Source organism: Bubalus kerabau, chromosome 10 (assembly GCF_029407905.1).
Source record: "Bubalus kerabau isolate K-KA32 ecotype Philippines breed swamp buffalo chromosome 10, PCC_UOA_SB_1v2, whole genome shotgun sequence".
Taxonomy (NCBI): domain Eukaryota; kingdom Metazoa; phylum Chordata; class Mammalia; order Artiodactyla; family Bovidae; genus Bubalus; species Bubalus kerabau.
Window position 1 is genome coordinate 107,913,979 of NC_073633.1, and position 16,204 is coordinate 107,930,182.

Below are 16,204 nucleotides of genomic sequence, written 5' to 3' on the forward strand. Positions count from 1 at the left end.
TCTGCAGGCATACCTACATCTCCACCCATGTCTCTTTCCTCCTTGTTAGAATACAAAAGGGTTCATTCTTCCTCCAAGACCAGCCTCTCCACCTGTTCTATGGATCCAGTCTCCTTTACATTTTTCAAAGACCCTTTTCTATTACTAATCCAGTCTCCCTGTTACATTCAATCCTTTTATCTATACTTGTTCCTCAGCACTTAAAATATACTTGAGTCTTTCTTGCCCTCCCCAGTCACATTTCTTGAACAGAAAATTGCCTTTGCTCACATCTGCATTTTTCTCCTCCTGCTCCTAATATCTCGACGTCTTTGCCCAGCACTGCGCTCTGGTCCTGCGTGGCGCAGACGCTCCTGTTTTCCTCTTCTCGGCTCTCAGTCTCCTTTGCTGGCTTCTCTCCTATTAAGTATTAAAGTTCATAGTTTAAAAAAAAAAAATAAATAAAATAAAGTTCATAGTTTTATATTTGAGATCCTCTTCTCTTATTCTGTCCTTTTCTGAAGTAATCATATCTGTGCAGAAAACTTCAGTTATGCTCATGACTCCAAAATGTTTATCCTTTATCCAGACCTCTGTCCCATTTCTTATATATTGCTGTATCTCTAGGCCTTCTACGGTGTCGTTCACTTATCAGGTGTTCAGTTAATGCTTTCCTTAAGACTGCCTCACAGAATGAATGAATAAACAAAATTTAATGATTCTTTGTGACCAAAACCAAATCCTGCATATCCTCAGGCCTAGCACATAGTGGATGCTCAGTATATGCTTTATAAATGACTTATCAAAAAAAGAATGAGTAAATAAAAACCTTTGTAATGATTCATTATAGCCAACCAAGACCAAAGACCTTATCTTATTCTCTTTAAAAATGTAACTTAGTATAGCTTAAACTAAAACTTGCTTCATGAGATCAAGTATCAATAAATAGCTTAAACTAAAACTTGCTTCATGAGATCAAATATCAATAAAAGTTGCAGATGTGTTTGGAATGTTGACTGAATTATATGTGTGCAATGTATGAGGAATAAGAAATCAAAAGGTTATAGATACCTACTAACTATTGATCTAGTGTATATATGGTGGTCACGAATACAGACTTTGGTTTGGGACTACTAGGAAGAATACTCAGAACCTACTGTAGTTGTGTGATGCATCTGTGAAATGCAGAACCTGCCTCAGAGGACTAACCACAATAATATTTGTATTACTGCATTTAGCTTAGCACAAGGCCTGGCACTGAATAAGTATTTAGTACTTATTATTAATAATTTTCCATTTTGATCCAGTTCATATAGGTGCCAGTCAAAGACATACTGTAGATGAGTAATTGCTGAATATGGTTATTTATCAGAATCACTTCAGCTTAAAAAAAAAAAAAAGATTCTGAGGCCCATCTCCAGGCTGCTGAGTCAGACTGGAGTTGGGGAGGGGAGAGTGAAGTAGGGGAGGGGAGTCATTGTATGTTTTTCTTAAAGCTCCCCAGGAGATTGTGAGCATCAGGTTTGGCAGTTATAATACTAAAGATAGAATTGTTTCTAGAAATCATCTGAGTATGAGATATAATCAGGAAAAATGGTTCTAGTGTGAAGGAAAAGGAGCCAGAAATGACATCTCTAAAAAGCCAATTGTCTGTAGCCTTTGGGATCAGTGGTCATATAGTTGAGCTGATTTGCCTGAGAACAGGTCATAATGAAAGTGAAGCAGGCACATTCATTATGCCTGTGAAACAGCTGAGCCATTTTCAAGGTCCCAGAATGAAAAGAAAAGCAGAGCAAGTGAGCTGTTAACAGCTGCCAGAATTAATTCAGAGTAGCCATGTGGGATGGGGAGGCATTAAGAGAGCTTCAGCAGGAGATGGTAGAAATATAAAGATTAAGTTTTAGGTATTGGAGGAAGAAAGGTTAAAGGGAAATAGATGAAGTAGCTGGGGTGAGCAAGAAAGGCTATGAGAAAATAGGAGGAGATAATTCTTACTGGAAAAAGACATAGAGAACACATGCCTCAGAAGAAGAAGAAGGGGAAAAAGCCTTAGGAAGAATCGGGAACACATTTTGAGAGATTAACATGGAAAAGGCCAAAGGGAGCATGGATAAACAACCTATTATAAATGCACTCCAATGCCAGACACACCAGTACTTCAGAAGGAGAGAGGTGCCAGGAAGCTTAACCAAGGGAAATGAATGAGGGAGTTCAGAAGCATTGAAGGATAAATAGAATTACACAAGTAGGGATAAAGTCCAACTCAGGGTAGGAAAACATGTAGTGCAAAGAAACGGAACACTGAAGTCTAAGGAGGCTTTCAGCGGACACTTCCCGTTTTCACCGGGGTCAGGCCGTGCGCCAGACATGGGCAGGGGATGCACCACGGGACAGCTTCTGTTCTCATAGATGCTCATTTCTGATAAACCCTGAGGGCAGAAAGAGACAAAGTGACACTCTGGTTAGAGATACGACTGCCTGTGAACTGAGGGAATGCTTTGTTTTTTAAAAGACCCAGTAGACCCTGAAGCCGGGCAAGGCATTTTGAGCATTGAGGGAGTCTGGAGGGTGTGTTCAAATCTGGGTTGGAGTCTATCTGACCATAGGTGTAAATTAGACAAAGAGATGGGGCTGGGTTTGTCAATATATGTGTGCATGTGTGTCTATCTACACACATCTGTCTCTCATCCCCAAAGAAATTTGAAAAAAGAAAATGATTATTTGGTGTCTTTCTTTCATATTGTAAATAACGATGTTGTGGGAAAAGTCTGAAAGTAACCAGAAAGAACCCAAGAAGCCAGACAATGAGAATCCATTTATAAAATAAGAATTAAATAATCCTTCTTAAGGTTTATACACTGTTACTGGTCTAAAATATGTTTAGAAAGAAAAGTCGTCCGCTAGTACCGAAGGGATTGGTTCCAGAAGCCCCTGTGCAGAGATGGATGCTCAAATTCTTTATATAAAATGGTGGGTGCAGAGGACCATCTGTATTTTATAGCATTGCCAGGTCAACAGAATATATGGCAAAGTGAAATACCTTTTTTCCAATCATGCAGTAGTGAGAACTCAAATTAATTTCTCAACAGCTGAGAGGTTTTGATAGAATCATTTCAAAGATAAACAAATTCCTGTTGGAACACAAGAAAATTAAAAATATGAGGAGAAATAATCAACTTCCTATTGAAGGTGAGGAGGTGGTGGAAGTATTAAGGGAAGGCTCCCTGAGGGTTAAAAACCAAAGAAGTTAAAGGACTAAAGAGACCTGTCTGTATGCAGAAATGATTAATGAAAAGCATAAAAGTAAAGAAAAACAGATTGAAGACACTGAAGGAAACATTAAAAATCAGAAACCAAGTGGGAGAAGCCTTTATGCAGACCCAGGATAGTAGAAGGAAGAGAACTCCTGGGTTTAATGATCTACCAGAGACCTCTGAGTAGATCTTTGGCAGCTCTGTTCAAAGGCACATGGAAGGCGAGATAAGCAGCACTATGGAACTGGTGTTAACAGGAAGTGAGATAAATTGGGAACTGGTACCTGCTGCTAATACTAAATACTGAATATAAGATTTTTGTGAGAATCCTGCTGGAAAGACTGAGAGGAACAATAGAGAACATGAGATGTGCCGTAAAGGGGGTCTGAGAAGCTAACTGGAAAATCTTTACCCGGCCAAAGAATGAGGTGGGAAATAAGTTCATTCTATTTGAATTAAGAAAGGCTTTTATTTAGACAAGCTGTGGTTTTCTCTTTAATTGTTCCAGAGCAGCTTTTGAAATATGAGGACTGTATATATGAGCTGTTGGGATCAGCGTCTCCATCCTCAATTAAAAAGATTGAAGAGAAAATTAAACTGATTAGAATAAAGTAGCACTGCTCATAATATCCTTTAGTACTTTCGTAGTCTATAGATTGAACTTCCTCTTCTCTATTAAAATTTTTTTAAGAGTTTTAGGATATAAAAGAGACAGTCCAGGAAGCTGAGGCCACTCATAGGCTCGTATTCAAAAATAGCATCTCTCTAGCTGTTTCAAGAGTAGAATTTAAAAGAGAGTACAGAGAAGCTGGAATAGCGTCATAAAAATGAATTAAAAAACAAAGTAATGAAAACATAAACAAAAATAAAGGATAGCTGTGTTCTTTGGAAGGGTAAAGAATGCAAAAGGAAAGTGCATCATGAAAATACAGTAATCCCCCCTTATCCACAGGGGATGTATACCTAGAACCCCCACTGTATACCTGAAACCACAGGTAGCCTAAACCCTAGACTTACTTAGGTTTTTACATACATATATACCTATGATAAAGTTTAATTTCTAAATTAGGCCCAGTAAGAAATTAGCAACAGTAATAATAAAATAGAACAGTTACAACAATATCCTGAAATCAGAGTTATATGAATGTGTTCTCTCCCTCCCAGAATGTCTCTTACTTGACTCACCTTGTGATGATGTGAGATGATGAAATGCCTGTATGATCAGATGAGATGAGATGAATGACCTAGCATTAGGCTGCTCTTGACCTTTTGGCGATAGGTTAGGAGGAGAAGCACTTGCTTTGGGTGATCTTGGGTCATCGAGCCGTGGTGCTGTGAGTTGGCTGTTAGCAGCAGGTGATGACGATGGTTAGGGATCCCAGGCAGAACACAGCATGTCAGCCCAGATTCCACCACGTTACTCATTCAGTTTCAGTCGCTCAGTCGTGTCCGACTCTTTGTGACCCCATGAACCGCAGCACGCCAGGCCTCCCTGTCCATCACCAACTCCCGGAGTTCACTCAGACTCACGTCCTTCGAGTCAGTGATGCCACCCAGCCATCTCATCCTCTGTCGTCCCCTTCTCCTCCTGCCCCCAAATCCCTCCCAGCATCAGAGTCGTTTCCAATGAGTCAACTCTTTGCATGAGGTGGCCAAAGTACTGGAGTTTCAGCTTTAGCATCATTCTTTCCAAAGAAATCCCAGGGCTGATCTCCTTCAGAATGGACTGGTTGGATCTCCTTGCAGTCCAAGGGACGCTCAAGAGTCTTCCCCAACACTACAGTTCAAAAGCATCAATTCTCCGGCGCTCAGCTTTCTTCATGGTCCAAGTCTCACATCCATACATGACCACAGGAAAAACCATAGCCTTGACTAGACAGACCTTTGTTGGCAAAGTAAAGTCTCTGCTTTTCAATATGCTATCTAGGTTGGTCATAACTTTTCTTCCAAGGAGTAAGCGTCTTTTAATTTCATGGCTGCAGTCACCATCTGCAGTGATTTTGGAGCCCCAAAAATAAAGTCTGACACTGTTTCCACTGTTTACCCATCTATTTGCCATTAAGTGATAGGACCGGATGCCATGATCTTCGTTTTCTGAATGTTGAGTTTTAAGCCAACTTTTTCACTCTCCTCTTTCACCTTCATCAAGAGGCTTTTTAGTTCCTCTTCACTTTCTGCCATAAGGGTAGTGTCATCTGCATATCTGAGGTTATTGATATTTCTCCCGGCAATCTTTAGTAAAAGGCGAAAGATTTATATGCTTTGAAGAGAAACCAGAGTATCTCTCCCGGCAGTCTTGATTCCAGCTTGTGCTTCTTCCAGCCCAGTGTTTCTCATGATGTACTCTGCATAGAAGTTAAATAAGCAGGGTGACAATATACAGCCTTGACGTACTCCTTTTCCTATTTGGAACCAGTCTGTTGTTCCATGTCCACTTCTAACTGTTGCTTCCTGACCTGCATACAAGTTTCTCAAGAGGCAGGTCAGGTGGTCTGGTATTCCCATCTCTTTCAGAATTTTCCACAGTTTATTGTGATCCACATAGTCAAGGGCTTTGGCATAGTCAATAAAGCAGAAATAGATGTTTTTCTGGAACTCTCTTGCTTTTTCGATGATCCAGCGGATGTTGGCAATTTGGTCTCTGGTTCCTCTGCCTTTTCTAAAACCAGCTTGAACATCTGGAATTTCACGGTTCATGTATTGCTGAAGGCTGGCTTGGAGAATTTTGAGCATTACTTTAGTAGCATGTGAGATGAGTGCAATTGTGTGGTAGTTGGAGCATTCTTTGGCATTGCCTTTCTTTGGGATTGGAGTGAAAACTGACCTTTTCCAGTCCTGTGGCCACTGCTGAGTTTTCCAAATTTGCTGGCATATTGAGTGCAGCACTTTCACAGTATCATCTTTCAGGATTTGAAGTAGCTCCACTGGAATTCCATCACCTCCACTAGCTTTGTTCATAGAGATACTTTCTAAGGCCCACTTGACTTCACATTCCAGGATATCTGGCTCTAGGTGAAGTGGCCATACCATCATGATTATCTGGGTCATGAAGATCTTTTTTGTACAGTTCTTCTGTGTATTCTTGCCACCTCTTAATATCTTCTGCTTCTGTTAGGTCCATACCATTTCTGTCCTTGATCGAGCCCATCTTTGCATGAAATGTTCCCTTGGTATTAATTTTCTTGAAGAGATCTCTAGTCTTTCCCATTCTGTTGTTTTCCTCTATTTCTTTGCATTGATCACTGAGGCAGGCTTTCTTATCTCTTCTTGCTATTCTTTGGAACTCTACACTCAGATGCTTATATCTTTCCTTTTCTCCTTTGGTTTTCACTTCTCTTCTTTTCACAGCTATTTGTAAGGCCTCCCCAGACAGCCATTTTGCTTTTTTGCCTTTCTTTTCCATGGAGATGGTCTTGATCCCTGTCTCCTGTACAATGTCACAAACCTCATTCCATAGTTCATCAGGCACTCTATCTATCAGATCTAGGCCCTTAAGTCTATTTCTCACTTCCACTGTATAATCATAAGGGATTTGATTTAGGTCATACCTGAATGGTCTAGTGGTTTTCCCTACTTTCTTCAATTTAACTCTGAATTTGGCAATAAGGAGTTCATGATCTGAGCCACAGTCAGCTCCCGGTCTTGTTTTTGTTGACTGAATAGAGCTTCTCCATCTTTGGCTGCAAAGAATATAATCAATCTGATTTTGGTGTTGACCACCTGGTGATGTCCATGTATAGAGTCTTCTCTTGTGTTGTTGGAAGAGGGTGTTTGCTAGGACCAATGCATTTTCTTGGCAAAACTCTATTAGTCTTTGCCCTGCTTCATTCCGTATTCCAAAGCCAAATTTGCCTGTTACTCCAGGTGTTTCTTGACTTCGTACTTTTGCATTTCAGTCCCCTATAATGAAAAGGACATCTTCATAACAGCACACAATTTAAAACTTAAGAATTGTTTCTTTCCGGAATTTTCAGACCACAGTTGACTGCTGGTAACTGGAACCACAGAAAGCAAAATCACAGATTGGAGAGGGGCTACTGAAAAAGAAGTGGGAAAGAAAATAGAGGCTAATTAGAAGTTATTAGAGAGCAGTCCTTCGATCGCAGACCACACAGCTGCTGGTGTCAGCTTTTCCTGCTGCCTCTTGCAGCTTTTCCAGTGAGCTCATTCCAGTGGTTTTAATTGCCATTAGTATGCTATTAACTCTCACATCAGTTCAGTTCAGTTGTTCAGCCTAGTCCAACTGTTTGCGACCCCATGGACTGCGGCATGCCAGGCCTCCCTGTCCAGTCCATCACCAACTCCTGGAGTTTACTCAAACTCAGTCCATCGAGTCGGTGATGCCATCCAGCCATCTCATCCTCTGTCGTCCCCTTCTCCTCCTGCCCCAGCATCAGAGTCTTTTCCAGTGCATCAACTCTTCGCATGAGGTGGCCAAAGTACTGGAGTTTCAGCTTAAGCATCAGTCCTTCCAAAGAAATCCGAGGGCTGATCTCCTTCAGAATGGACTGGTTGGATCTCCTTGCAGTCCAAGGTACTCTCAAGAGTCTTCTCCAACACCACAGTTCAAAAGCATCAATTCTTCGGCGCTCAGCTTTCTTCACAGTCCAACTTTCACATCCATACATGACCACTGGAAAAACCATAGCCTTGCTAGGTGGACCTTTGTTGACAAATTAATGTCTCTGCTTTTTAATATGGTGTCTAGGTTGGTCATAGCTCTCAGATCAACTCCAAACTAATGCATCCCGCTTCCTATTAAAGATCTCTTCTTGGATGTGTCACAAGTGCTTCAAATTCAGTGGGTTCGGATCTGAAGAACGTCATCTCCCCACGTCTTCCTCCCATCCCAGCCTGCTTCCCCCGTGTCTCCCTGTGGTGGGGCACTGCAGTCTCGCTCACCTTAGTCCCCTCACTCTAGAAACCGAAACATCACCCTAAGGCTTTCTCTTTAACTCCTCAGTCTAATCAATTGGTCAGACTATTCGTTGTTCCCCTTTAATCTCTCTCACATGTATTTATCTCTTGTCCTCATTCTGTTAGTTCAGACTAGGGATTGGAAACTTTTTCTATAAAGGGCCAGCTGGTAAATACTTGGACCTCCCAGGTGGCTCAGAAGTAAAGAATCTACCTGCAATATAGGAGCTGCAGGAGACGTGGGTTTGATCCCTGGGTTGGGAAGATCCCCTGGAGAAGGGAATGGCTACCCACTCCAGTATTCTGGCCTGGAGAATTCCATGGACTGTATAGTCCATGGGGTTGCAAAGAGTCGGACATGAATGAGTGACCAAGCATGGAATATTATTCAGCAATAAAAAGGAATGAACTATTGATGTATGCTAAGTTGCTTCAGTTGTGTCCGACTCTTTGCAACCCCATCGACTGTAGCCCACCAGGCTTCTCTGTCCATGGGGCTCTCCAGGAAGAGTCTTCCCACCCAGGGTCGACCCCGGTCTCTTACGCCTCCTGTGTCGGCAGGTAGGTCCTTTCCCACTAGTGCCACCCGGGAAGCCCAGGTGCCTTATGCTGACTGAAAAGAATCTCAAAAGGCCGCATTCCCTATGATTGTATTTAACATTCTTCAAATGATTAAATTACAGAGATGGAGAACAAATTAGTGGTTACCTGGGATCAGGAATAGTGTGGAAGGAGGATGGGTTTGACTGTAAAGGATAGCATGAGGGAGATATTTATATAATGATAGCATAATTCTGTATCTTGTATTGATGGTGTTTACATGAATCTATACGTGTGATAAGACAGCATAGAACTGTACATGTTGTATCAATGTCAGTTTCCTGGTTTTGAAGTTGTGTAGTTATATAAGATGTACCCACTGGGGGAAATTGTGTGAAGGGTATATGGGACTTCTCTGTACTATCTTTGCAATTTCCTATGAACCTAAAATTATTTCAAGATGAAAAATTAAAAATTTTTTTCTTTAGAGATTTGTGGTCTTTAGTGTAATCATTTGCCACTCATGGTACTGCATTTGATCAACTTAAATCAATCTGTGCCTTTCAAAATAATGTTACTATTGAGATTGACAAGAGAACTGTTTGTAGTGATAACTTTAGTTGGATTTACAATTAGCTGAAACCTGTTTAAACAAGAACTGAGACACTGTAGTTCTTTGCTTGTTATCCTAAGACATTCCTTGTCTTAGTTTTTAAATTAAGTGGTAAGGCTTGGTCTGAGGCTTTGGGTTCACTTTCAGTTCCCAGCGCTCCTGTGTACTGGCTTCCAGGGGACAATGACTGCATCAGCGAGTCCTGCATAAAAATGGTATCTGTCCTCTTGGGGGAGCTTGATGAACAACACGTACTTCCGACTTGGCATTAATTCTTTTCTTAATATAGAGTTGAAAATCTTCTGGTAAGATTTTGGAAAAAATCTGATTTTTTTTTTTTTTTTTCAAAAAAGCAATATTCACCTCAAACTTTCAAACAATGTCGTACTATATATTAAGTTAAATTAATATTCTTATGCAACTTTAAAATGAATATTACAAAATCAGAACTTACAATTCTCTTTGGAAAATGTGGCATACGTAACTTAAATATTTTTCTTTTGTACTTATTATCAAGCTCAAAGTGAATATGAGGGGGAAAAGGTAAATATAAGCAAAACTACATATTCTTTAGTAAAATTAAGACAATTTTTTTTCAGGTTAAACTGCAGAACAACATATCATATCAGATGGCAGACATACATCATTTAAAGGGTAAGAAACTTACTTACAAATTAAAGTTCACTAAATGTCTAAAATCCTGAAGACTTAAGAAATCCTCAAGTCAGATAGCTAAATGAAATAGAGTTTTGAACAAAGCTCCTCAAAGCAAAACATGTTTCCTTTTGTCTTAATAGATAATAAAAATTTTAATGTTGTTTTATATATAATAAGTACAAGTTAAAATTTGAGATCTGCATTTTACTCTTGTGCTGTGGACAGATTTCATACAATGAAATGTTAAAAGAATCTTTAAAGAAAATTGAGGTGTTGCTTCAGAGACTGTCAGATTACCAGGGAAAGGGTTAGGAGTGATCCCTCTGTACTGTGTCCAGCCTCCTGAAATAATCCATTCAGTTCTGGGAATGCTTCGGGCAGGTCCCCCAAGCTCAATATTTTAGATACCCGGGGAACAAAGAAGCTTGGAACAGAAGCCAGGGAGCCTGGAGGTAGATTAGATAGAGGAAGAGTTTTTTTTGTTTCATTTTGATGAAGTGGTTGTTATTCAGTCGCTGAGTCATGTGTGACTCCTTACGACCCCGTGGACTGCGGCACGGCAGGCTCCTCTCTCCTGCGCTGCCTCCTGGAGTTTGCTGAGAGGCATGTCCGCTGAGCCAGTGATGCTGACCATCTGCCGCCCTCTTCTCCTTTTGCCTTCAGTGTTTCCCAGCATCAGGGTCTTTTCCCACTGAGTCGGCTCTTCACATCAGGTGGCCAAAGTAAGAGCTTCAGCTTCAGCATCAGTCCTTCCAGTGAATATTTGGGGTTGGTGAAGTGATAGGAGATGTCTAAAGCTCTTATGAAAAATAATAGTTAAAGAGAACAAGCTCTATACTCTGCTTGCGTTACTTCACACTATCCCTGGCCTTTGGAATTTGGGGTCTAAGGACCATCCCTCTTTTCCCTCATACCCTTTGATTACAACACTACGTATTTTAAAACTTTGCACGCAGTTTCTCTAAATTTATCTATGTGGGTAGTACTTGCTCTCTGATTTCATAAATTTTTCTTTATAACCATTTTGAACCTCTGTAGGATTAGGTAATATATTGTTAACACTCTCTTTAAGAAGCCAACCTACGCTGGCTAATTTATGCAAGCTTTGTCCCTCACCAAGCAAAACCATTAGGAGGCAGCCTTGGTGGATTACAGCCCAAACACGGGGGCTGCTCACGTTGTGCAGTCTACGATTTTGAACAGCTTTGGTTTTCTGTTAGGAGCTCGCTTTCCGGGCGGCCACAGTTGTCTCTGTGGCGTTTGTGCCATGCTGTCCTCTTTTTGGCTCACAGGCGTGCACGGGATGGTGCAGAAGGCGGCGCCCTGCCAGTGCTGATTCTGCTTGTCGTCAGAGTAATTTCTTACTAAATAGTAATAGACTATGGCTTTTCCTTGTATATGTCAGAGAAAATGACAGCCCATGTTACTGAGTAAAAATCTTTATTACACTGTGTGTATCCACAGTTGAAGTAGATCCTGAGATGTTTTGAAATTTAGGTGATAGACTTTAGCAAAGAAAAAAGATTTGATTTGAGCTCATAACTGTGCAACTTTTGGCTTTAGTGCAGTTACTGAAGCTGGGACTCCTGAGATTGAGTTTCATTAATGTGACTTTTGCACCTTAGGAACTATTTCTACTGAAACTAACTTCTTGACAAGTTGACAGTACAATCCACATTTGCCTGTTTTCATTGACATTAATGTCAGATATATTGGAGTTAATACACATCAGATTCTTAAAAAAAAAATAAACCCTTATGGTAATTAATATTTTCTTGGAAATAAAAAGATTGGAGTTGTTTTTAGCACCTGAGAAAGAAAATTAACATCCTAGTATACATTGATATATTTAGACTAACTTCCCTTTTTTTATGCCTATTATTGAAAGAAAATTTGAAATAAAAATGTTTGAAAAGTAAGGGGTTTTTTTTTGGCTGTAAAAGCTCATCCTAGGCAACCCCTTTCCCAACCATATCCCTAATCTCTTGAAGTTGAATGGCGGGATTATGGCCATGCCCTCTGCAGCACGCCCTGCTGTTGCTGTCATTGCTCGGCTGGACAGTCGGCCTTGGGTCTGACGCCCTCTAAGTTACGCGGAGCATTCTGCTGTGCTGACCTTGAGCAGCCTACTAGACAGAGTATCTTTGGGTTCAAATCAGCTGAAAGTAAAACTGTGATACAGAAAACTTTTACCTTTACTTTTGCTTTTTGATCTGTTTATACCCCACCCCACCCCCGCTCTTTTTTGGCCTTGCCGTGTGGCTTGTGGGATATCAGTTTCCTGACCGGGGACTGAACCCGGCCACAGCAGTGAAACTGTAGAACCCCAACCACCAGACCCGCAGGCAGCTCCACTTTTACCCCTTTCAAGTCTTTAACTATTCAAAGCACCAATCAGCTCCATGCTTTATATTCCTTGCCCTGTATTCAAATAGGTTCAGTTCAGTTCAGTTCAGTCGCTCAGTCGTGTCCGACTCTTTGTGACCCCATGGACCACAGCATGCCAGGCCTCCCTGACCATCACCAACTCCCGGAGTCACCCAAACCCATGTCCATTGAGTTGGTGATGCCATCCAACCATCTCATCCTCTGTTGTCTCCTTCTCTTCCTGCCTTCAAACTTTCCCAGCTTCAGGGTCTTTTCAAATGAGTCAGCTCTCTGCATCAGGTGGCCAAAGTATTGGAGTTTCAGCTTCAACATCAGTCCTTCCAATGAACACCCAGGACTGATGCCCTTTAGTATGGACTGGTTGGATCTCCTTTCAGTACAAGGGACTCTCAAGAGTCTTATCCAACACCACAGTTCAAAAGCATCAGTTCTTCGGTGCTCAGCTTTCTTCACAGTCCAACTTTCACATCCATACATGACCACTGGAAAAACCATACCCTTAGAACCTGGTATTTTACATGCACTGAAATTCATACTGTTTTATTTTTTTGTCAATTGAATTTTAAGCCTTTTATCTCCATTTAAAAATGGAAGACTTTATTTCCTGATAAAGATATTTCAAACACTGTTAGTGAGAAGCATTTTGGGGAAGCAGAGAACCAATTTCAAATCTTGAAATCATACCTGCCTTATGTTCATTCTGAAGGTAAACTTAGCTGTTTAGTGAGTTTACTGTATAGGAAAAAGAAGCCTGAAGGGCTCCTGTAGATCAGCAGTTGAGAACCATTACCCTAGTAACTGTGAGGTTATACTGGTTTGACTTTTTTTTTTTAATTGCAGTAACTTTTCAGTTCTGGAATCTTTGCTGGCTAAGTCTATCTATAAGCTACGAGGCTTTTTTGTTCTTTAGAATCAACATCCATAGCTGAGGCCAGAGTTCTGCTCCCTCTTGCCCTCTGCTTCTTAGTAGGTGGGACCAGGGAGCAGTTAACAAGCTGAATATGTGTTTCATGGATCCCTGGCCTCAGATTTGTTACTTTTATCTGAGGTAGGGGAAATGACTGAAAAACTACAGAGATCAACCATGTTTGCATATTGTAGAGTTAATAGAGCAAGTAGAGAAATTTAAACTGTGACTTGACTAAACTCATAGAAACAGGGAGTAGAATGGTGGTTACCAGGGTTTGGGAGATGTGTGGGGAAAATGAGACGTTGGCTAAAGGGTACAAACTGTTAGTTACAAGACGAGTACGGTTTGGTGATCTATGATGATTATAGTTAACAATATTGTGTTATAACAATACTGTATTATATACTTGGAAGTTGCTGAAAGAGTAGATCTTAAATGTTCTCACCACACACAACAAAGTAGTAATTATGTGAGATAGTGGAGGTGTTGGCTAATGTGATGATAATCATTTTACAATATGTTAGTGAATCAAATCAACATGTATGCCTTGAATTCACATAGTGTTATATCTCAATTAAAATTTTAAAAATAATAAAAAATGTGGCTTGAATAGGCAAGCATAATTATCAACTACAAGCATTTTATGTAAGTCATTTACATTTCATATTTGATTATTAATCCTACACAATAGCTATTACATGCGTATTGTTAAACTTTATATACCTCATCAAGCGTTCATGTAACTTGAACATTTTTATTTGTTGTTGTTACTGTAGTTATGATTCCACAATAAAAGTTATAGAGAAAAGAAATGTGCTCAGAATCCCACCAGTAAGCTTAATCACTGATAGCATTTTGATGTAATTTTATTCTTGTCTATTTTTTTACATGGATATATTCATACTATAAATTTATGTTTATACCTGCTTTTTAACAACTTACATCACAAGGATTTCTGGGTGCCTTTAAAGTAACAAGACTAATTTGTTAAGCCTTCTGTGAAAAGCAGATGTTATAATATTGGCATATTATAGTTAGAAATTATATTTTAGTCTTAATAAGTAGATGTTGCTTATATAGAATAAACCTCTGTTCCCATTTATGAAAATTAAGACTTTCTTAATTACTGCTTTTGCTTAACTGATAAGGCTGTTGGCAAATTTTTTATCCTCTGTTCAAGAAACTGACATTTCTCTTCCTTGGCTGAATTTTTTTTTGTAGGATTAGATGGAGTGACTCTAGAAAATGTGGGGCCAGTGATTATAGATTAAATTTCACAAAAGAGCATCTGGCTCAGCTTTTAATTTACTATCCAGTTTGAAATTTCATATTATTCATTACAACTAAAACTTTTAGCTCTGGTCCAGAGATTATAAGCTTTGGAAATGGAATTTTGGTGTATGTGGATGTAATTCAGTAGCGGAACTAGAAGTCAGATCTAAAGAGATTGGTACCTAAGTTGGGAATCAAATGTGATTTTAAAATGAATTCTGCATCCATAGCCAACACATCTAAAAAATATGATTTCCCCCCTACTTTTTGTAAAGCAGTTAGGTTTAGAGAGATAGGCAGCTCTTCATGTTCTGTTTCCACAACTTAGCATATGGTCTATATAATGTGTAAAGATGTATAATTTTTAAATATTTCTGATTGATGTGAAAGCCACTGAGGCTGTCTTGTTGTAAAAATAAATTTTATTGTGCATACATGTGATGAAAGGCAGTTAAATATGGTACTAGTTATGTAATTTAACTTCTTGAGAGTATGAATAAATAGAGAACTGTATATAATTTTAGAAATCCCATGCCTTCTTAACAGGAAGTAGCAGAGTACGTAAACTTCGTTCCTTTGCTTTTGTTTTGCTTCTGTTTTGTGGATAGAGCAACTTGCTGAGCTTCGTCAGGAGTTTCTTCGACAGGAAGACCAACTTCAAGACTATAGGAAGAACAATACTTACCTTGTGAAGAGGTTAGAATATGAGAGGTAAGACTCTGCACGCAGTAAGTATTTACGAATCTTGAATATTTGTCCAGCATTCAGGCAAGTCATTTCTTCCTTTCTGGAGTCTGTTTTTCTTCTCTTCTTTCATTTTACTAAGTCTTTTAAATTCCTTTTCTAAAAAAAATAAATAAATTCCTTTTCTATTGTCTTTGTATGTGTCTGTGAAATCTACTTTATTTTGATAGCTTGAAGAACATGAAAATATCTCATACAAGGCACGTTGAATCTACCCTTGTAGACATTGTAAGACATTGTAGACATTGTAAGACAGAAAATCATGTAAGAAATCAGTTTTAGAGTAAAAGGTATTTTTTAGGTCTGCATACCAAAAATTAGAAAGAGTCAACATATTTTAAAGTGTTTATCCATTCCTGACATCTTACTCTTGTAGGTTGTCAATATGCATCTACTACATATATGTCTTTTAATCTAATAGTGTTCAGTAATTTTCTGTATATCTTTAGGATTAAAGATTGACGTACTTAGAGGTAATAAAGTATCCCAGTATATTAGCGTGCTGCAGCTTGCTTACTCTCTCCCAAGTGCTGGACCACTGTAGGGGTTTTCCTTTTGTCACTGTTAGGGTTATCAACTACAAAAATCTTTGTGCAAAAGGATTTTTTTTCCTCTTATGTTATTTCACTGATTATATTCTCAAATACAGAACTTCTGAGATAGAATGTTTATTGATCTTATCACATATATAAAAATTGCTTTGTAAAATGACTATACTAATTTATACTGTAAATGTTTCCCTGTGGCCCCACCAACATTGACTTTTATAATTCTAACTTAATTTCACTAGTATAGGAATAAGGAAAGTACTATATATACATATAGGAAGCTTAATTTGCATTTTAAATGGTAGAAGGCAACATTTTTCTATGTATTTATTATTTGTTTCTTTTTACATGAATGATCTTTTTTTATTCTTTGCCTGCTTGT

General features: G+C 39.3%; 1 protein-coding gene and 1 pseudogene across 3 annotated transcripts in view; one reads left to right on the plus strand and one right to left on the minus strand.

The window, feature by feature from the left end:
* The window catches only part of GOLM2 (golgi membrane protein 2), an 86,064-nt gene that overhangs the window by 23,311 nt on the left and 46,549 nt on the right, over positions 1-16,204 (plus strand). For all 3 annotated transcript variants that reach the window (XM_055538936.1, XM_055538938.1, XM_055538939.1), the window contains exons 2-3: positions 9,903-9,957; positions 15,139-15,241. In XM_055538936.1, the coding sequence (XP_055394911.1) occupies positions 9,903-9,957; positions 15,139-15,241 (158 nt within the window). The remainder of the gene's footprint in view (positions 1-9,902; positions 9,958-15,138; positions 15,242-16,204) is intronic.
* LOC129622202 (uncharacterized) lies at positions 5,443-5,508 on the minus strand (annotated as a pseudogene).